This window comes from Oncorhynchus gorbuscha, linkage group LG01 (genome assembly GCF_021184085.1).
Source record: "Oncorhynchus gorbuscha isolate QuinsamMale2020 ecotype Even-year linkage group LG01, OgorEven_v1.0, whole genome shotgun sequence".
NCBI lineage: Eukaryota > Metazoa > Chordata > Actinopteri > Salmoniformes > Salmonidae > Oncorhynchus > Oncorhynchus gorbuscha.
Window position 1 is genome coordinate 113,285,102 of NC_060173.1, and position 22,549 is coordinate 113,307,650.

Genomic DNA, 22,549 nt, shown 5'->3' on the forward strand with positions numbered 1-22,549 from the left:
GATGCGTTGTGCAGACCTCACTACCCTCTGGACACACATGTGTGAAATATTAGCAACAGTGATGGATATGTTATCTCCAGCAGGGCCATAGCTATATATGAGTATTTTTATTTTATTTATATATTACATTTACATTTAAGTCATTTAGCAGACGCTCTTATCCAGAGCGACTTACAAATTGGTGCATTCACCTTATGACATCCAGTGGGACAGTCACTTAACAATAGTGCATCTAAAACTTAGGGGGGGTGGGGTGAGAGGGATTACTTATCCTATCCTAGGTATTCCTTAAAGAGGTGGGGTTTCAGGTGTCTCCGGAAGGTGGTGATTTTGTTTTAATATACATTTAGGGACTCGGTCAGGGTCTCAAATTACTGTTCAGAGGTAAAATGAAAAGGATGCAAGTAAAATAGTAAAATGAAAAGGATGCAATTTAGAAACATGATTGTGCATCAGCAGTTTTCCTCTTGCTATATGTCACTTACTGACAGACACTCAATTAGCCCATGTCAGTAAAACACGTTTAGATTGGTAACTTAGTCTAGCTAGCTATCTAAACTAAACTTGAAGTAATCACGGTCAAATTATTGACCGGGAATGTGCCCACGGGCCCTGACCACCAGTGGGCCCCCATGATTTTGTTAGTCACTCTCACTCAGATATATTATGTGTACAATTGCAGGAAAGTTGCTGTAAAAATGCAACAACAAAAGAAGTTCTGTAAATGTATTTGTTTACCTTAATTAATAAAATACATTTTCTGCTAACAGATCCATCTGTATGTGTTCAATTATAGTTTTTAATCCCGGTTCTGAGTCCATGTGTAATGGCTAATTGTATAGCTAATAAGGTATGTGCAGTTTTAGGATTAGTTACTTGAAATATTTATATATTGTACTGAACAAAGAATATAAACGCAACATGTAAAGTATTGGTCCCATGTTTCATGAGCTGAAATAAAAGATCTAAACATTTTTCCATAAGCACAAAAAAAAACGTTTTTCTCTCAAATTAAGCACCAACTGTCAGAGCAGCACCCAGATTACTGCACCTGTACATAGCCCACCTATAATCTAGCCCAACAACTACCTCTTTCCCTACTGTATTTTATTTATTCATGTATTTTGCTCCTTTACACCCCATTATTTCTATTTCTACTTTGCACATTCTTCCATTGCAAAACTACAATTCCAGTGTTTTACTTGCTATATTGTATTTACTTTGCCACCATGGCCTTTTTTTTGCCTTTACCTCCATTATCTCACCTCATTTGCTCACATCGTATATAGACTTATTTTTCTACTGTATTATTGACTGTATGTTTGTTTTACTCCATGTGTAACTCTGTGTCGTTGTATCTGTCGAACTGCTTTACTTTATCTTGGCCAGGTCGCAATTGTAAAGGAGAACTTGTTCTCAACTTGCCTACCTAGTTAAATAAAGGTGGAAAAAAAAATGTTGTGCCCAAATTTCAGTGATTGGTGATGCATGGTGGTGGATGCATCATATTATGGGTAGGCTTGTCATCGGCAAGGAATAGGGAGTTTTCCAGGATAAGAATAGATCTATACACAGGAAAAATCCCTGTGGAAACCTGGTTGTCTGCTTTCCAACAGACACTGGGAGACAAATTAACCTTTCAGCAGGACAATAACCTAATACACAAGGCCAAATATACACTGGAGTTGCTTACCAAGATGACATTGAATGTTCCTGAGTGGCCTTGTTACAGTTTTGCCTTAAATCTATTTAAAGTTATATGATAAGACTTGAAAGAATCATGTGCAAATATTGTACACTCCATGTGTGCAAATCTCTTAAAGACTTACCCAGAAGGACTCACAGCTGTAAACACTGCCAAAAGTGATTCTAAGTATTGACTCAGGGGTGTGAATACTTAATATTTCATTTTCAATAAAAGGTGACATTCTATAATGTTTCCTGATATGAAAATGTTGATCTCAAATCCAAAAAATGCTGGAGTAAAGAGACTAATTATTATTATATAAGTATTCCCTCCCCCCTTTAAGATTTAGATGCACTATTGTAAAGTGACTGTTCCACTGGATGTCATAAGGTGAATGCACCAATTTGTAAGTCGCTCTGGATAAGAGCGTCTGCTAAATGACTTAAATGTAATGTAAATGTACTAATTGGTTTTGTTTACTGCAGTGAAATAGAGAGGGGGGGGATTGCTTTCAGTATGTGCAGTGGCCAGAGGATGGCAGGGTAATCCAAAATCTGTGACAGGGATAACTTGACTTTACAAATGTAGGATCTTAATTTGAGCCAGTTTTCTACAGCAGGAAAATAATCATGCAGCAACAAGACATATGATTTATGTGGATTACAATTAATGGACATTTTTTTAGTAGGGCAAATCCTTACATTTTAAAGTGTAAATTACAAACTTAAGCTCCTTGAATACACTACAAGTATGCATTTCCTGCTGGGAAGGAAAATTATCAGCAATGAAAGAGTGATCAAATGAAGATCCTACATCTGTATATGACAGATACGTAAGTCTCTTTTATAAAATTAATTTAAAATCTGAACTTTCGGGTTTAAAGTGAAAAGTGTGCCTCTGCCAAACTGAGAAGAGACCAGTGTTGATTTTAGCATGAAAATCTTGGTTGGAAATAAAAAATAAATACAAGTTGGATGCATGCCAGCAAAACCACAACACTAAACAATACATTAATTGCACTATAAAAGTGACAAACGGTGCCCACAAACGGCCTACATAAAGCTGTCCCAACATTTTTCCACTGCTACACCTGGCTATCAGCGGAGCCTTGTCTGGCAGCGAAACAGTTCATTCAGCCTCATTTACTGCCTTTAAAAAAAACATAGCTAATATGACTGACTTGCTTGAACAAATATGGTTTCTAATGACAATTGAGATGAACAAACTATGATATAAGGGGACGACAAGCGGATAAGAGGCAATCCGTAATTTCAATTAAGACATTAATGAGCGTGCTAGGAAGGACGTAGTCTATATAACTATTTGTTCAGCACTTTTGATATGTAAAGCGACATAATTCAGAACATGGGCCGTTCTTACAGTGTTCTCCCTGTACACCAAGTCAGAACCGTAGGATAAATAAAGGGGGCATATAAGCAGACAATGAAAGCTCTTACAGTATTCAATGATTACAGGCTACATGTGCACCACCAAGTCAGAACAGTAGTTGAAATTAAGATGGGAAAATAGACCAAATGATTAGGGTGAGGCACATGAGCTACTAACGTCTTACTACACAACATACACTTAGTATTACTTTCTTAGCTACAGTATACATATCTCCTTAGTATATTACATCCTTTATGCAGCGGCATACAATACATTTTTGAACTCACCTTGTTGTGCTGTGCTCACTTGAACAGGAAGATAGCGCGGCTGTCCTTCATGAGCAAATTTTGTCATCAGTCTGTCATTCTCTGGATTTATGGTGCTTTCAAAACAAATGGGAGCTCGGAAAAAAACAAGGTTGAATCATGATGACGTCATTGATCTTCAGAGACCGGATTTACAATTCTGAGTTGGATGACTGTTCAAATCGTATTTTCCCAGACATAGCTAGTTTATTCCCGACTTCAAGTTATCTTGAACTCACTGAAGTCAAGTTTTCGCATTTCTGAGTTAATTGTTTTGAGCGCGGCACAAATCATTCTTCATTGACAGCGTGGCCAATGTTGAATGTTTATCATTTTAAACTTGGAACTTTAAACTTAATCCCAGATTTGGGACCACACATCCACTCCACAGAATAGCAGGCTAGTGATTGCCTTCCAATGCTGGCAGTTAGCCACTGTCACTGATTCCTTCTGGCCTCTGTGTCATGTATTGTCATGTCTTGTCCCTGTGCTTTCTCTTCTCTTCGTTTCCCCCTGCTGGTCGTATTAGGTTTCTTTCTCTCTCTCTATCTCTCTCCCTCTCTATCGTTCCATTCCTGCTCCCAGCTGTTCCTCATTCTCCTAACGACCTCGTTTACTCTCTCACACCTGTCCCCTCTTTTGCCTCTGATTAAGTCTCTATTTCTCTCTCTGTTTCTGCTTCTGTCCTTGTCGGATTCTTGTTTGCTTTGCCCTTGTTCCGTCCTGTCGTGTTCTGCCTCTTCATCAGATGCTGCGTGTGAGCAGGTGTCTCTGTCCTCTACGGCCCGCGCCTACCCGAAGGGACCTGCAGTCTGTTGCCGCTAGTCCTGCAATTCTCCTCTACTACTAGAGGATTTATGTTTTCCATGTTTGGACATCTCCTGTAAAGATTGAGGATTTATGTTTTCCCTGTTTGGACATTAATAAACTCTGTTTCTGTTAAGTCGCTTTTGGGTCCTCACTCACCTGCATAACACTCTGGTTCTAGCTGCACCGACTGGGACAGCACCAGCCTGTGGTGGGCCTCGTGGCTCGCTCCCCTCAGGGTCACATGCAGGACCTTGTACGGGGACACGCTAAGTGCCTGTGGGCCCAGGAGGAACCTTGGTGTGCGGAACATGTCCCACTGGAACTTGATTTCCAGCAGCGCCAGAGAGAGCTGCTCCACGGGCTGCAGCACAGACATGTTGAAGAACATGTATTTCTCCACACAGCCTTGGCAGCTGCCGCTCCAGCTTGACACCAGCCTAACTGCAGAGGACAAAAAAAAGGACATTAGGTCTACACTCTTGAAGTAGGACCTAGGTTTCAATTGACAGTATTTGGAAGGTCACAGTCAATAGCTGCATAAACAAACCAAATTCTCTCTGACGTTGTCCCCCTTGTTTCCTTTGTCATTGGTCAATTCTGGCTCTCAACCAACAGGAGTGAAGGAACTGCAGATGTAATTGTTTTACAAAAAAACAAAATCTGTAAAATATCAAACCAGTTCCAGTGTGGATTGTGTAGGCCCATGTAGCACGATGACTCATTTAATATTTTGTTTAAAGAAAAACAGACATTCCCTCTGTCATCCACTGATCTTAAAGGGGAAATCTGCCACCTTTTTAGGAAAACAGCCGAGGGATGTGGCTTTAGAAATGTTGCCGAACCACTCAAATTCATACAGGCCCATCCATTTTATCAAAAGGATAGTTTTAACCATGTTTTCAGGCTATACAGTTCACAATTACATTTAGATGTTACTTAATTGTTTTACAAACAGGGTAAGACAAGCTTATATTCTTTCTCTGTCTGTCCCACATTTGCTTGTGAATTTAAAAGTCCCTGCGTGCCCATGTGTGATTGATCATTGGCGCTGATTGATTGGCATCCCGGATGGTTTCTATCGACACCTAGGTGCGAGACTGCATAGACAAGATATGCTAATGAGGACCTATCTCACAGATAAAGAGCATTTGCCTAAAATCTACAAAAGTTACATTCAAGTTAGCCTACCTCAATTATGCCCGCTTTTCTTGAGTTTCTATCATTACGACAGAACGTAAACAATTGTATTTCTGATATCTCTATCCAAATTTATCTCTGAGGATCTTGTCATTAACTGTCTCCAGATGTAATGTGACATATTTATAGGGACACTAGAGGTGCTTCTTTCCACTGTGATGATGCCAGGTTTTCCAAATTGGGATCAGGGAGCCAATGGCAATCAATATTTTAGATGTGCTGTCCAATCCAATTTCATTAGCAATATCAAATACCAAATTCATCTCTGAGGATCTTGACATTAATCAAATCAAATCAAATCAAATGTATTTATATAGCCCTTCTTACATCAGCTGATATCTCAAAGTGCTGTACCAAAACCCAGCCTAAAACCCCCAAACAGCAAGCAATGCAGGTGTAGAAGATTTTCAAAAAAGTAAGTGAATAGTTCATCTCCATTTGTGAATTTATGAAACCTTTGCCGGTGTAAAAATATTTTGATCTGGGGTGCTGTCCTCAAACAATCGCATGGCTACTGTAAATCGGACAGTGCAGTTAGATTAACAAGAATTTAAGCTTTTAACCGATATAAGACACTTATATGTACCTAAATGTTTAATATCCATAATTTTATGATTATATATTTGATTTGCGTTCCCCCCTGGAAGTTGTCCCGCCAGGGGACAAGGGCCCTAAAAAGGTAATTTAAGAATTTCACTGCAACTACTTCAGCGACCCTGTGCATGTGACTAAATAAACATCGAAACTAATCTACAAAAAAATGTATAGGAGGGCACACTTGCCACTGGACTGGAAAACCCTCTATATGGGCTTTCCTATCACAGGAGTGAATTGCAAACATCAGAGGTGCGCACTCTCTGTACATTTCTATGGACAGCAGCTTTCATTACTTTTCTCCAAACAGTCTTTCTCCGCTCACTCGAGAATTGAATGAGGAAACTTGTTGAGATCTCGTCATTGAAACAAGTGCACGGTAAAGATATGAGTTAAAGTAACGCACGCGTTGTTTGACAAAATAACTGTAATATTTACCCAATAAAAAAAAGGGAACACTTTACTCTGTACTTAATGCAGCTGGTGGCCACACCTTCTGTAGCTCAGTTGGTAGAGCATGGCGCTTGTAATGCCAGGGTAGTGGGTTTGATCCCCGGGACCACCCATAACATGACTGTAAGTCGCTTTGGATAAAAGCGTCTGCTAAATGGCATATATTTATTTATATATTATTTTAGATACTAACTCTGTTACTTATTAAAGTAATTCGACACTGGACATTTTGTAAGTGCACTGAAGTGAATGAAGCTACAGCAGCCATGGTGAAAATGGGTAATTTTGGCCTGTTTTTGTTGTTCTCCAAATAGCATTTTTGAGTTTTGAAATTGTATTTTTTAAATGCACTAAATAAGTGTCAAATACATTCAAATTCAGACAATGAAGACGTGTTGAGAAGGGAGAGGAAGAGAGAAAATATTACCACAAATAGTCAGCAGTGGCAACCCGTCACTCAGGGCAGGTGGGGGCTCTGAGCCCCACATTTTTTGTTATTTTGGCATTAATACATGTCACCTATCAGTTTGAAAACAATGTACAAAGAAATTGAAAATCATTGAGTTAATAAAGCCGTATCGGTGCTCATCGGCCATTGGACATAAACATTACACAACAAGTTGGAAATCACAAATTCAACAATTAGTGGTGTAGAAGGAATCAGTGGTTAACTGTTCACTATTCAGTGGAGTGGATGTGTGGTACCAATTCTAGGTTTAAGGGTCTCTTTTCCAAGCTAATGATAAAACGATAAACATTCAACATTGGCCATGCTGTCAATCCAGTATAATTTCTCCATGCTCAAAACAAGTGTTAACTCGGAACTGGGAAATCTGACTTCAATGGGTTCAAGACAACTTGGAATTCAGGAAAAAACTAGCTCTGACTGGGAAAATACTTTTGAACGGTCATCCAACGCACAGTTGTCAGTCGGGAACTCTGGCCTCTTTCTCAAGCTACAACCTGAAGATCACTTACGTCATCATGATTCAAGCTAGTTGTCTTTTCTCCAGAGTTCCCAGTTGTCTTGAAAGCACCATAAATCCAGAGAATGGTAGACTTTGATGACAAAGTCTGATGACAAACTTTGCCCACGAAGGACTGCCGCTTCACCTTCCTGTTCCAGGTGAGCACAGCACAGCAAGGTGAGTCCAAAAATGTATTGTACGCTGCTGCATAAATGATGGAATATGCCAGGGAGATATGTGTACTGTAGCTAAGAAAGTAATAATAAGTGTATGTTGTGTAGTAAGCTGTTACTAGCCATGTGCCTCACCTTAATAATCTGGTCTATTTTCCCCCTCTTAATTTCACCTACTGTTCTGACTTGGTGGTGCACGTATAACCTGTTTTAGAGAAATGTAATCATAGAATATTGTAAGAGCTTTCATTGTCTGATTATATTCCCTTTATTTATCCTACGGTTCTGACTTGGTGTACAGGGAGAACTCTGTAAGAACGGCCCATGCTCTGAATTATGTCACTGTACATTTCAAAGTTCTGAACAAATAGTTATTTTAACTATGTCTGTCCTAGCTCACTCATTAATGTCTTAATCGAAATTACGGATTGCCTCTTAGCCCTTTATGCGATAGTTTGTAGATCTTAATTGTCATTAGAAACCACATTGGTTGAAGCAAGTCAGCCACATCAGCTATGTTTTTTTTAAAGGCAGTAAATGAGACTGAATGAACTGCTTCGATGCCAGACAAGGCTCCGCTGTACGACCGGTGTAGCACCGGTAAAGTGTTGGGACTCTGCTGTTGGGGACAGCTTTATGTAGGTCCTAACAGTTTGTGGCCACCGTTTGTCACTGTTATAGTGCAATTAATGTATTGTTTAGTGTTGTGTTGTGGCTTTGCTGGCATGCATCCCCCAAGTACTTTTTGTTTGTTTGCCCTACCAAGATTTACTTGCTAAAATCGCTACTGATAGTCAGTATGCTATCTATATCTGATCTCTGCTGCAAAAGCTTTGGATGCTACTCCTCAGTCTACTGAAGTACTGCTATGCATAGTTTGACTTAGTCCTGACTGTGTGTGTTCTCAGTGAGAAGTCAACCCTTCGGCTGACATGGCTCTGGGCCTTCACTGTGTATGTCGCCTGGACAACAGCAGCAGGTGACAAGACACATCTTCATCACTCCAAACACACCTACAGCCAGCGAGTCCAACACACACACACACAGACAACCATCCACTCTAACACACAGGGTGGCTCACAATTGGCCCAGCGTCGTCCGGGTAAGGGTTTGGCCGGGGAAGGCAGTCATTGTAAATAAGAATTTGTTCTTAACTGACTTGCCTCGTTAAATAAAAAACTTTTTTTTTTACAATCTAGTTATGGTAGATGTGAATGGACTTTAGGATGCTGAGTACAGTTTAGAGCTGAATCCAGATTAGAACTGACATGTAAATAGTAGTAGTCCTGAATCCAGTTTATAGCTGAATCCAGATTAGAATTGACATGTAAATAGTAGTAGTCCTGAATCCAGTTTATAGCTGAATCCAGATTAGAATTGACATGTAAATAGTATTAGTCCTGAGTACAGTTTAGAGCTGAATCCAGATTTGAATTGAATTGAAACTATGTAATACATCTTTTTCAGGAAGTGATGTCACTGAGTACTGCTCCTATATATATATATGAAGACCTAATGGTTATAAATAAATATCACCTGGCAGCACGAGCAGCGTTTTCCTTTCTGTTTTTCAGTGAGTTTGCCTACAACTCCAGCACCTGTGGAAAGTACCTGGATATGCTTATATTCTTCAGCTTTTGTAAATTTACTTCCATAACAGTATGTACAGTGGTCAGATGAGGGCAGTGTAACTACACATGTTAGTTATGGACTGTGGGTTTGGTGAGAATGGTGAAAGGCCAGAAGGAGACAGGAACGTGTACATAGCTGAGACACACATCAGTATCACACACACACACACACACACACACACACACACACACACACACACACACACACACACACACACACACACACACACACACACACACACACACACACACACACACACACACACACTTTACTATACTCAGGTCTTTGTTGCATTTGAGTTTAATACAGAAAGGAAGGACAAGATTGCCTTGGCTAAGGTCTTAGTATGTCAACAAGTAGTCAAACACAGATCTATTCACTGAGCCAAAACACAGTCTGAAGAAGAGAAGGAAAACACATGTCGACACATCAGCAGGTTGTGGTGTGTCTAGTTCATCAGGGCTCTACGGATGTGACTGTGTTCGCTCCAGGCTCGGGGGCTAGTCCAGCTAGCAGAGCCCACAGTCAGAGTCCATAGTCTGATCTTAGAACAGCTACTTTTGGGTCCCAACCAAACTTAAGAGCTCCAGAACAGCGGAGCCCCACAGGAGGTCTGGGGCAAGAGGTGATGGTAGTGGGTGTTGACCAACCGCCAGGGTCACGTAGCGTTGATCTCCAAAACGTGGTCATCAGTAGAGGGAAGCACCAGGACCTGGCATCCCTGGCTGTGGTTGAACACCTGTCCCGGGCTGAAGGGCTCCAGGCGGGGCATGTGAAGAACCCTGGACTGCTGCTCCCCGCTGCCCACAGAGTGGACACTTCCCTGGCTACTGAAGCTGGCCGTGTCCCCCTGGTCATCCAGAGGCCGGTCCATCAGGGAGAGGATGTCGTTTTCTACACAGCCGTCTGTGAACAGAAGGGTAAAGGGGAGTTAGCACCGGGCACAATGCATAATTAAAAACATTTAAAAACATACATTCATCTCAATGGTTGATTTGCATGAATATCCAATATACACAAGTTAGGATTTAGCCCTGTGAGAGTCAAACCTCTGTGAGAGGAGGAGAGAGCCTGAAGAAGGGAGGTAGGACTCACCTGTTTCAGGTTGGCTGGCGGAGTTGGCACCGGGAGGTAGGTACTTAAACACCTTGATGTCAGGGAATGGCAGGTGGCCAGCGAACAGGGGCATCAACTCAACCTGTACCCTGTGGTTGGCATTAGCATCCGCTGGCATGGACACCAGCCCTGAGCTTCTGCCATACACCACCCAGCTACTGCTGCTGTCTGCCACTGGGGGAAAGAACAGAAATGGGTTTAATATGCTCACTGCACACACACGCACGCACTCACACGCACACACACACACACAACTATAATCCATCACTTGAAGTAAACCCACTTCCTGAGTTGATGCACACTTACCTTCATACATTAGCTTGGTGGAGCAGACCTCCTCTGTCTCTGTCTGCCCTTTCTCCTCTGTCCCTCCATCTTCCTCATCATCATCATCAGGTTCAGCCAGTCGTGTAATGGACATCTCCAGCCCACAGAGGGAGCCAGAGTGACAGTTTTGTTGACCAGCCGCAGGCATGATCTCTGCCCTCACACTGTACAGTGTCTGCAACACAACACACCAGGGTTGGGCTCCATTTTGAATTCAGGAACTGATTTGAATTTAAAAGAAGTGAAAAACAGATTTTCTACTTTTCAGTTTACTTTCTGAATTGACTGACTAATTCCAATTGACCCCAACCCTGCAGAACACAGATATGAAGTAGAACACCAATGTAGAAAACCGATATAAAGTAGAACACAGATATGAAGTAGAACACCGATGTAGAAAACCGATATAAAGTAGAACACAGATATAAAGTAGAACACAGATGTAGAACACAGATATAAAGTAGAACACAGATGTAGAACACAGATATAAAGTAGAACACAGATATAAAGTAGAACACAGATATAAAGTAGAACACAGATATAGAACACAGATATAAAGTAGAACACAGATGTAGAACACAGATACAAAGTGGAACACAGATATAAAGTAGAACACAGATATAAAGTAGAACACAGATATAAACTAGAACACAGATATAAACTAAAAATCAAATCAAATCAAATATAAAAAAATCAAATCAAATTTTATTTGTCACATACACATGGTTAGCAGATGTTAATGCGAGTGTAGCGAAATGCTTGTGCTTCTAGTTCCGACAATGCAGTGATAACCAACAAGTAATCTAACTAACAATTCCAAAACTACTGTCTTATACACAGTGTAAGGGGATAAGGAACATGTACATAAGGATATATGAATGAGTGATGGTACAGAGCAGCATACAGTAGATGGTATCGAGTACAGTATATACATATGAGATGAGTGTGTAGACAAAGTAAACAAAGTGGCATAGTTAAAGTGGCTAGTGATACATGTGTTACATAAGGATGCAGTCGATGTTGTAGAGTACAGTATATACATATGCATATGAGATGAATAATGTAGGGTAAGTAACATTATATATGGTAGCATTGTTTAAAGTGGCTAGTGATATATTTACATCATTTCCATCAATTCCCATTATTAAAATGGCTGTAGTTGGGTCAGTGTCAATGACAGTGTGTTGGCAGCAGCCACTCAATGTTAGTGGTGGCTATTTAACAGTCTGATGGCCTTGAGATAGAAGCTGTTTTTCAGTCTCTCGGTCCCAGCTTTGATGCACCTGTACTGACCTCGCCTTCTGGATGATAGCGGGGTGAACAGGCAGTGGTTCGGGTGGTTGATGTCCTTGATGATCTTTATGGCCTTCCTGTAACAACGGGTGGTGTAGGTGTCCTGGAGGGCAGGTAGTTTGCCCCCGGTGATGCGTTGTGCAGTCCTCACTACCCTCTGGAGAGCCTTACGGTTGAGGGCGGAGCAGTTGCCGTACCAGGCGGTGATACAGCCCGCCAGGATGCTCTCGATTGTGCATCTGTAGAAGTTTGTGAGTGCTTTTGGTGACAAGCCGAATTTCTTCAGCCTCCTGAGGTTGAATAGGCGCTGCTGCGCCTTCTTCACGACGCTGTCAGTGTGAGTGGACCAATTCAGTTTGTCTGTGATGTGTATGCCGAGGAACTTAAAACTAGCTACCCTCTCCACTACTGTTCCATCGATGTGGATAGGGGGTGTTCCCTCTGCTGTTTCCTGAAGTCCACAATCATCTCCTTAGTTTTGTTGACGTTGAGTGTGAGGTTATTTTCCTGACACCACACTCCAAGGGCCCTCACCTCCTCCCTGTAGGCCGTCTCGTCGTTGTTGGTAATCAAGCCTACCACTGTTGTGTCGTCCGCAAACTTGATGATTGAGTTGGAGGCGTGCGTGGCCACGCAGTCGTGGGTGAACAGGGAGTACAGGAGAGGGCTCAGAACGCACCCTTGTGGGGCCCCCGTGTTGAGGATCAGCGGGGAGGAGATGTTGTTGCCTACCCTCACCACCTGGGGGCGGCCCGTCAGGAAGTCCAGTACCCAGTTGCACAGGGCGGGGTCGAGACCCAGGGTCTCGAGCTTGATGACGAGCTTGGAGGGTACTATGGTGTTGAATGCCGAGCTGTAGTCGATGAACAGCATTCTCACATAGGTATTCCTCTTGTCCAGGTGGGTTAGGGCAGTGTGCAGTGTGGTTGAGATTGCATCGTCTGTGGACCTATTTGGGCGGTAAGCAAATTGGAGTGGGTCTAGGGTGTCAGGTAGGATGGAGGTGATATGGTCCTTGACTAGTCTCTCAAAGCACTTCATGATGACGGAAGTGAGTGCTACGGGGCGGTAGTCGTTTAGCTCAGTTACCTTAGCTTTCTTGGGAACAGGAACAATGGTGGCCCTCTTGAAGCATGTGGGAACAGCAGACTGGTATAGGGATTGATTGAATATGTCCGTAAACACACCGGCCAGCTGGTCTGCGCATGCTCGGAGGGCGCGGCTGGGGATGCCGTCTGGGCCTGCAGCCTTGCGAGGGTTAACACGTTTAAATGTCTTACTCACCTCGGCTGCAGTGAAGGAGAGACTGCATGTTTCCGTTGCAGGCCGTGTCAGTGGCACTGTATTGTCCTCAAAGCGGGCAAAAAAGTTATTTAGTCTGCCTGGGAGCAAGACATCCTGGTCCGTGACTGGGCTGGATTTCATCTTGTAGTCCGTGATTGACTGTAGACCCTGCCACATGCCTCTTGTGTCTGAGCCATTGAATTGAGATTCCACTTTGTCTCTGTACTGACGCTTAGCTTGTTTGATAGCCTTGCGGAGGGAATAGCTGCACTGTTTGTATTCAGTCATGTTGCCAGACACCTTGCCCTGATTAAAAGCAGTGGTTCGCGCTTACAGTTTCACGCGAATGCTGCCATCAATCCACGGTTTCTGGTTAGGGAATGTTTTTATCGTTGCTATGGGAACGACATCTTCGACGCACGTTCTAATGAACTCGCACACCGAATCAGCGTATTCGTCAATATTCCCATCTGACGCAATACGAAACATGTCCCAGTCCACGTGATGGAAGCAGTCTTGGAGTGTAGAGTCAGCTTGGTCTGACCAGCGTTGGACAGACCTCAGCGTGGGAGCCTCTTGTTTTAATTTCTGTCTGTAGGCAGGGATCAGCAAAGGAGTCGTGGTCAGCTTTTCCGAAAGGGGGGCGGGGCAGGGCCTTATATGCGTCGCGGAAGTTAGAGTAACAATGATCCAAGGTTTTACCACCCCTGGTTGCGCAATCGATATGCTGATAAAATTTAGGGAGTCTTGTTTTCAGATTGGCTTTGTTAAAATCCCCAGCTACAATGAATGCAGCCTCCGGATAAATGTTTTCCAGTTTGCAAAGAGTTAAATAAAGTTCGTTCAGAGCCATCGATGTGTCTGCTTGGGGGGGATATATACGGCTGTGATTATAATCGAAGAGAATTCTCTTGGAAGATAATGCGGTCTACATTTGATTGTGAGGAATTCTAAATCAGGTGAACAGAAGGATTTGAGTTCCTGTATGTTTTCTTCATCACACCATGTCCCGTTAGTCATGAGGCATACGCCCCCTCCACTCTTCTTACCAGAGAGATGTTTGTTTCTGTCGGCGCGATGCGTGGAGAAACCCGTTGGCTGCACCGCCCTGGATAGCGTTTTCCCAGTAAGCCATGTCTCCGTAAAGCAGAGAACGTTGCAGTCTCTGATGTCCCTCTGGAATGCCACCCTTGCTCGGATTTCATCAACCTTGTTGTCGAGAGACTGGACATTGGCAAGAAGAATACTGGGAAGTGGTGCGCGATGTGCCCTTTTCCGGAGTCTGACCAGAACACCGCCGCGTTTCCCTCTTTTTCGGAGTCGTTTCCTTGGGTCGCTGCATGCGATCCATTCCGTTGTCCTGTTTGTAAGGCAGAACACAGGATCCGCGTCGCGGAAAACATATTCTTGGTCGTACTGATGGTGAGTTGACGCTGATCTTATATTCAGTAGTTCTTCTCGACTGTATGTAATGAAACCTAAGATGACCTGGGGTACTAATGTAAGAAATAACACGTAAAAAAACAAAAAACTGCATAGTTTCCTAGGAACGCGAAGCGAGGCGGCCATCTCAGTCGGCGCCGGAACTAGAACACAGATATAAAGTAGAACACAGATATAAACTAGAACACAGATATAAACTAGAACACAGATATAAAGTAGAACAGATATAAACTAGAACACAGATGTAGAACACAGATATAAAGGAGAACACCGATGTAGAACACAGACGTAGAGTGGAACACAGACGTAGAGTGGAACACAGACGTAGAGTGGAACACAGACGTAGAGTGGAACACAGACGTAGAGTGGAACACAGTAAAAAATTAAAAATAGCTGTTTAGCAAAAAGCTAAAGCAATCATTTCGCTATGACTGTCTGGGAGTGGTCTAAATGAGGAGCATCATTGGACGAGCCTAATGGGAGGAATATGGAACCTGAAAACTAGCTGTTATTGGTAGAGAGGTTTGAAACTCTGTTATTGGTCTATTAACTTATATGGCCTGGTGATGTCGCCAGGCAAGCTAAAACTCCACCCAATGCAAATCTGTTGATTAGTAGGACCTGTGTAGATTGTATTTTCAATCAGAAATGACCAGGAAATAACACAGATGAAAATGTTTCACACTTTTACAGTGTTAGTTTCATCAGCTGTTGTACAATATGATACAAAACACAATAAAAACAGAACTTTGACTCCACTGGGCCTTTTAAGCTGACAGGATCAGGTAGGTACCAGGTACCTTAGGCTACTCACTGTCACTCTCTCCAGTTGAAACTCGTAGTGGTAGGGCTTGAAGGCTGAGACTTCCTCAGAAGCAGAAGAGAAGCTGGCAGAGAACACACACTGTAGACAGACTGGCATGTTTTCCTTCCACCTCACATCCCATACGCAGTAAACACTCTGCTTACTGCACACCAACTATATATAGAGAGAGAAGGACCACACACTGCTTACTGCACACCAACTATATATAGAGTGAAGGACCACACACTGCTTACTGCACACCAACTATATATATAGAGAGAAGGACCACACACTGCTTACTGCACACCAACTATATATATAGAGAGAAGGACCACACACTGCTTACTGCACACCAACTATATATAGAGAGAAGGACCACACTCTGCTTACAGCATACCAACTATATATAGAGATAGAGAACTACACTCTGCTTACTGCACACCAACTATATATATATATATAGAGAAGGACCACACTCTGCTTACTGCACACCAACTATATATATATATAGAGAAGGACCACACTCTGCTTACTGCACACCAACTATATATAGAGAGAGAGAACCACACTCTGCTTACTGCACACCAACTATATATATATAGAGAGAACCACACACTGCTTACTGCACACCAACTATATATATATAGAGAGAGAACCACACTCTGCTTACTGCACACCAACTATATATATATAGAGAGAACCACACACTGCTTACTGCACACCAACTATATATATATAGAGAGAAGGACCACACTCTGCACACCAACTTACTGCACACCAACTATATATATATAGAGAGAACCACACACTGCTTACTGCACACCAACTATATATATATAGAGAGAGAACCACACTCTGCTTACTGCACACCAACTATATATATAGAGAGAGAACCACACACTGCTTACTGCACACCAACTATATATATATAGAGAGAGAGAGAGAGAACCACACTCTGCTTACTGCACACCAACTATATATATATATATATATAGAGAAGAACCACACTCTGCTTACTGCACACCAACTATATATATAGAGAGAGAACCACACTCTGCTTACTGCACACCAACTATATATATAGAGAGAGAACCACACACTGCTTACTGCACACCAACTATATATATATAGAGAGAGAACCACACTCTGCTTACTGCACACCAACTATATATAGAGAGAGAGAACCACACTCTGCTTACTGCACACCAACTATATATAGAGAGAGTGAACCACACACTTCTTACTGCACACCAACTATATATATATATATATATATATATAGAGAGAGAGAGAGAGAGAACCACACACAGCTTACTGCACACCAACTATATATAGAGAGAGAACCACACACTGCTTCCTGCACATCAACTATATATACTGCTCAAAAAAATAAAGGGAACACTTAAACAACACCATGTAACTCCAAGTCAATCACACTTCTGTGAAATCAAACTGTCCACTTAGGAAGCAACACTGATTGACAATACATTTCACATGCTGTTGTGCAAATGGAATAGACATCAGGTGGAAATTATAGGCAATTAGCAAGACACCCCCAATAAAGGAGTGGTTCTGCAGGTGGTGACCACAGACCACTTCTCAGTTCCTATGCTTCCTGGCTGATGTTTTGGTCACTTTTGAATGCTGGCGGTGCTTTCACTCTAGTGGTAGCATGAGACGGAGTCTACAACCCACACAAGTGGCTCAGGTAGTGCAGCTCATCCAGGATGGCACATCAATGCGAGCTGTGGCAAGAAGGTTTGCTGTGTCTGACAGAGCATGGAGGCGCTACCAGGAGACAGGCCAGTACATCAGGAGACGTGGAGGAGGCCATAGGAGGGCAACATCCCAGCAGCAGGACCGCTACCTCCGCCTTTGTGCAAGGAGGAGCAGGATGAGCACTGCCAGAGCCCTGCAAAATGACCTCCAGCAGGCCACAAATGTGCATGCGCCTGCTCAAACGGTCAGAAACAGACTCCATGAGGGTGGTATGAGGGCCCGACGTCCACAGGTGGGGGTTGTGCTTACAGCCCAACACCGTGCAGGACGGTTGGCATTTGCCAGAGAACACCAAGATTGGCAAATTCGCCACTGGCGCCCTGTGCTCTTCACAGATAAAAGCAGGTTCACACTGAGCACGTGACAGAGTCTGGAGATGCCGTAGAGAACGTTCTGCTGCCTGCAACATCCTCCAGCATGACCGGTGTGGGGTGGCATTTCTTTGGGGGGGAGCACAGCCCTCCATGTGCTCGCCAGAGGTAGCCTGACTGCCATTAGGTACCAAGATGAGATCCTCAGACCCCTTGTGAGACCATATGCTTGTGCGGTTGGCCCTGGGTTCCTCCTAATACAAGACAATGCTAGACCTCATGTGGCTAGAGTGTGTCAGCAGTTCCTGCAAGAGGAAGGCATTGATGCTATAGACTGGCCCGCCTGTTCCCCAGACCGGAATCAAATTGAGCACATCTGGGACATCATGTCTCGCTCCATCCACCAACGCCACGTTGCACCACAGACTCTCCAGGAGTTGGCGGATGCTTTAGTCCAGGTCTGGGAGGAGATCCCTCAGGAGACCATCCGCCACCTCATCAGGAGCATGCCCAGGTGTTGTAGGGAGGTCATACAGGCAAGTGGAGGCCACACACACACTACTGAGCCTCATTTCGACTCGTTTTAAGGCCATTACATCAAAGTTGGATCAGCCTGTAGTGTGGTTTTCCACTTTAATTTTGAGTGTGACTCCAAATCCAGACCTCCATGGGTCGATACATTTGATTTCCATTGATCATTTTTGTGTGATTTTGTTGTCAGCACATTCAACTATTTAAAGAAAAAAGTATTTAATAAGAATATTTCATTCATTCAGATCTAGGATGTGTTATTTTAGTGTTCCCTTTATTTTTTTGAGCAGTGTATATAGAGAGAGAACCACACACTGAACCAACTATACAGAGAGAGAGAGAGAGATAACCACCTTACATCAAGTGAAACTTACAAAAGTGAAGGTCTTAAATCTGTGATGAAAATAGGGCTATTGGAATATTGCTGCTGTTGACACTTGTCAGAGCGTCTGCCTCTTCTGATGGTTCATTGTTAAGTTACCTGTTGTGCTTTAGTGTTGAGGGACTGCAGTTCCAGAGAAGACTCGTGATGTTTCTCTGTTAGCCTCTGGTCCATCAGGTGAAAGTTCACATCTGACACGTTCTGTAGACACACCTGGATGTACTTCCTGTGAGTCAGGTCAAAGGGTAGCGGTCAAAGGGTCAAATTCTTTCGGATCTACAAACAGAAAACCAGCAGTACCCCGGACCTCATAAGTTAAGATTTGAATACTAGGCGTTGTTTTTTCCCCAGGTTACCTGTTCCCTGCTGATAGTAGTGAGGGTTTATCTGTTCCCTGCCGATAGTAGTGAGGGTTTATCTGTTCCCTGCTGATAGTAGTGAGGGTTTATCTGTTCCCCGCTGATAATAGTGAGGGTTTATCTGTTCCCCGCTGATAATAGTGAGGGTTTATCTGTTCCCTGCTGATAGTAGTGAGGGTTTATCTGTTCCCCTGCCGATAGTAGTGAGGGTTTATCTGATAATAGTTTATCTGTTCCCTGCTGAGTGTTTATCTGTTCCCTGCTGATAGTAGTGAGGGTTTATCTGTTCCCCGCTGATAATAGTGAGTGTTTATCTGTTCCCTGCTGATAGTAGTGAGGGTTTACCTGTTCCCTGCTGATAGTAGTGAGGGTTTACCTGTTCCCTGCTGATAGATAGTAGTGAGGGTTTATCTGTTCCCTGCTGATAGATAGTAGTGAGGGTTTATCTGTTCCCTGCTGATAGTAGTGAGGGTTTACCTGTTCCCTGCTGATAATAGTGAGTGCTTGGCCTTAAAGGGGATGTAGAAGGTGAGAGATATTGGAGTGGAGTAGATGGACCAGGGACAGTCTACAGACATCTGTGCACAGAAAACAGAGACGGACAATGACAGAATATGTTACTCGTCTCCATTCAAAATAAGCCATCCAATTATTTATAAATTAAGAAAAATAATATTTCACTTGACAATGTAGACGAAATGCATAACAAATCATGAAAGTCATTGAAAAATCACTATATCTACATTATGTATCCTGCATTGCTGTCAACAAGATCAAACATATCTCTGTCCTCAGTACCCTCTGGTTGATGGCGGTCATGTGGTTATCGGGGTGGCTGTAGCTCCGGGGCCGGTGGTGTATCTCTCCGTTTGTGAGTCTCTGGTTCTCGGGACGGACTGGATCAGAAGGGATGACACACAGTACCTCCAGCTGAAACTCCAGGGTGTGATAGGGTGGGGTGGGAGGTAGAGAGATACTGGTCACTTTGTCAGACGACTTGATGAACAGAACACTCTCATCCACACGCTCTGCAGATGAGCGAGAGAGCGAGAGAGAGAGAGAGAGAGAGAGAGAGAGAGAGAGAGAGAGAGAGAGAGAGAGAGAGAGAGAGACTCAGTGAGGGATGAGGAAGGATGATTGGTGTGGAACTAAGTTGAGAAGGAAGACACGGACGAGCAGAAAACTACAGCTAGGATCAGGATACAATTTAGGGTGCTTTGACATGTCCCCTCCCCCCCTCCCCCGTATAATCCAGATCCCGGAGCATTTAGTGTGCTCATCCGAGCCATAAAGCATGTAATGAATACTAGGTGTTGTTTTTCCCCAGGTTACCTGTTCCCTGCTGATAGTAGTGAGGGTTTATCTGCAAACGAACACTGGCTGAAATGAGTGCCAGGTATTGTGACGCAGGCATCGCAATTCGCATGTAACTTTTCGTTCATTGTAAACAAACTAGCTTGCTAATAATATCATGTAGAATATGAGTCTTGCAAATCACATCCTGAAACTGTTATTTTCAGGGCTTGTGGAAGCAAAATGTGTTTTTTTGTAGAGTTCTATATTTTTTAGAATTCTATATTTTTTTGTAGAGTTCTATATTTTTTTTGTAGAAACGCTCCAGGATACCGAACCAGGGAACCAAATTTCATATGTGAAAATTTCTCACGATTTCTCTGTTCTGACCTGCAGTGCTGTTGAGGATGGTAGCAGGGCAGGAGGAGGAGGTGAGGATGGGCATGCTGTCTATGTTAGTGAGCTGCAGGGCGTCTCCCTTCTTCACAGTGTAGTGACCTGTCTGCAGCCTGACCTTTGCCCTCTGGGGGAGGCCTGCCAGCAGCTGGTCTGAGACAGAGACAGTGTGTGTTTTTGAAAATGGTCCGTTCAAACATTGTATTTCACATTTACAATACATGACAGTCAACACAAAAACAACAACATACAATATATAAGAAAAACAAACTAATTGCATTACACAAAACAGCAATGAAATATATCAAAATCATATAGGACAAAGGGTAAAAACACACTTAAGACAAGGAAAACACAGTATGGGCAGTGATGGAAAAAGTACCCAATTGTCAGACTTCAGTAAAAGTAAAGATACCATAACAGAAAATGAAAGTAACCCAGTAAAATACTACTTGAGTAAAATTCTAAAAGTATTTGGTTTTAAAAATACTTAAGTATCAAAAGAACAAGTAAAAGTATAAAGCATAAATCATTTTAAAGTCCTTATACAGTGGGAAAAACAAGTATTTTTATAACCTGCAAAATCAGCAGTGTTTCCTACTTACAAATCATGTAGAGGTCTGTAATTTTTATCATAGGTACACTTCAACTGTGAGAGACGGAATCTAAAACAAAAATACAGAAAAACACTGTGATTTTTAAGTAATGAATTTGCATTTTATTGCATGACATAAGTATTTGATACATCAGAAAAGCAGAACTTATATTTGGTACAGAAACCTTTGTTTGCAATTACAGAGATCATACATTTCCTGTAGTTCTTGACCAGGTTTGCACACACTGCAGCAGGGATTTTGGCCCACTCCTCCATACAGACCTTCTCCAGATCCTTCAGGTTTCGGGGCTGTCGCTGGGAAATACGGACTTTCAGCTCCCTCCAAAGATGTTCTATTGGGTTCAGGTCTGGAGACTGGCTAGGCCACTCCAGGACCTTGAGCTACTTCTTACGGAGCCACTCCTTAGTTGCCCTGGCTGTGTGTTTCGGGTCGTTGTCATGCTGGAAGACCCAGCCACGACCCATCTTCAATGCTCTTACTGGGGGAAGGAGGTTGTTGGCCAAGATCTTGCAATACATTGCCCCATCCATCCTCCGCTCAATATGGTGCAGTTGTCCTGTCCCCTTTGCAGAAAAGCATCCCCAAAGAATGATGTTTCCACCTCCATGCTTCACGGTTGGGATGGTGTTCTTGGGGTTGTACTCATCCTTCTTCTTCCTCCAAACACAGCAAGTGGAGTTTAGACCAAAAAGGTATATTTTTGTCTCATCAGACCACATGACTTTCTCCCATTCCTCCTCTGGATCATCCAGATGGTCATTGGCAAACTTCAGACGTGCCTGGACATGCGCTGGCTTGAGCAGGGGGACCTTGCGTGTGCTGCAGGATTTTAATCCATGACGGCGTAGTGTGTTACTAATGGTTTTCTTTGAGACTGTGGTCCCAGCTCTCTTTAGGTCATTGACCAGGTCATGCCATGTAGCTCTGGGCTGATCGCTCACCTTCCTCATGATCATTGATGCCCCACGAGGTGAGATCTTGCATGGAGCCCCAGACCGAGGGTGATTGACCGTCATCTTGAACTTCTTCCATTTTCTAATAATTGCGCCAACAGTTGTTGCCTTCTCACCAAGCTGCTTGCCTATTGTCCTGTAGCCCATTCCAGCCTTGTGCAGGTCAACAATTTTATCCCTGATGTCCTTACACCCTCTCTGGTCTTGTCCATTGTGGAGAGGTTGGAGTCTGTTTGATTGAGTGTGTGGACAGGTGTCTTTTATACAGGTAACGAGTTCAAACAGGTGCAGTTAATACAGGTAATGAGTGGAGAACAGGAGGGATTCTTAAAGAAAAACAAACAGGTTTGTGAGAGCCGGAATTCTTACTGGTTGGTAGGTGATCAAATACTTACGTCATGCAATAAAATGCAAATTAATTACTTAAAAATCATACAATGTGATTTTCTGGA

At 43.0% G+C, this 22,549-nt stretch overlaps 1 protein-coding gene across 5 annotated transcripts in view; it reads right to left on the reverse strand.

The window, feature by feature from the left end:
• Positions 1-9,498: 9,498 nt before the first annotated feature.
• LOC124020220 (trafficking protein particle complex subunit 10-like) overlaps positions 9,499-22,549 on the reverse strand; it is a 36,041-nt gene continuing 22,990 nt past the window's right edge. For 3 of the 5 annotated variants that reach the window (XM_046336994.1, XM_046336500.1, XM_046335818.1), the window contains 8 exons: positions 20,522-20,680; positions 19,637-19,866; positions 19,316-19,416; positions 18,579-18,705; positions 15,486-15,650; positions 10,631-10,826; positions 10,304-10,498; positions 9,499-10,114 (listed from right to left, as the gene is read on the reverse strand). In XM_046336994.1, the coding sequence (XP_046192950.1) occupies positions 9,867-10,114; positions 10,304-10,498; positions 10,631-10,826; positions 15,486-15,650; positions 18,579-18,705; positions 19,316-19,416; positions 19,637-19,866; positions 20,522-20,680 (1,421 nt within the window). In that variant the 3' untranslated portion in view covers positions 9,499-9,866. Of the gene's footprint in view, positions 10,115-10,303; positions 10,499-10,630; positions 10,827-15,485; positions 15,651-16,505; positions 16,686-18,578; positions 18,706-19,315; positions 19,417-19,636; positions 19,867-20,521; positions 20,681-22,549 lie in introns of those variants that run through there. The other 2 variants (XM_046337414.1, XM_046337876.1) reach the window with 2 other exon arrangements.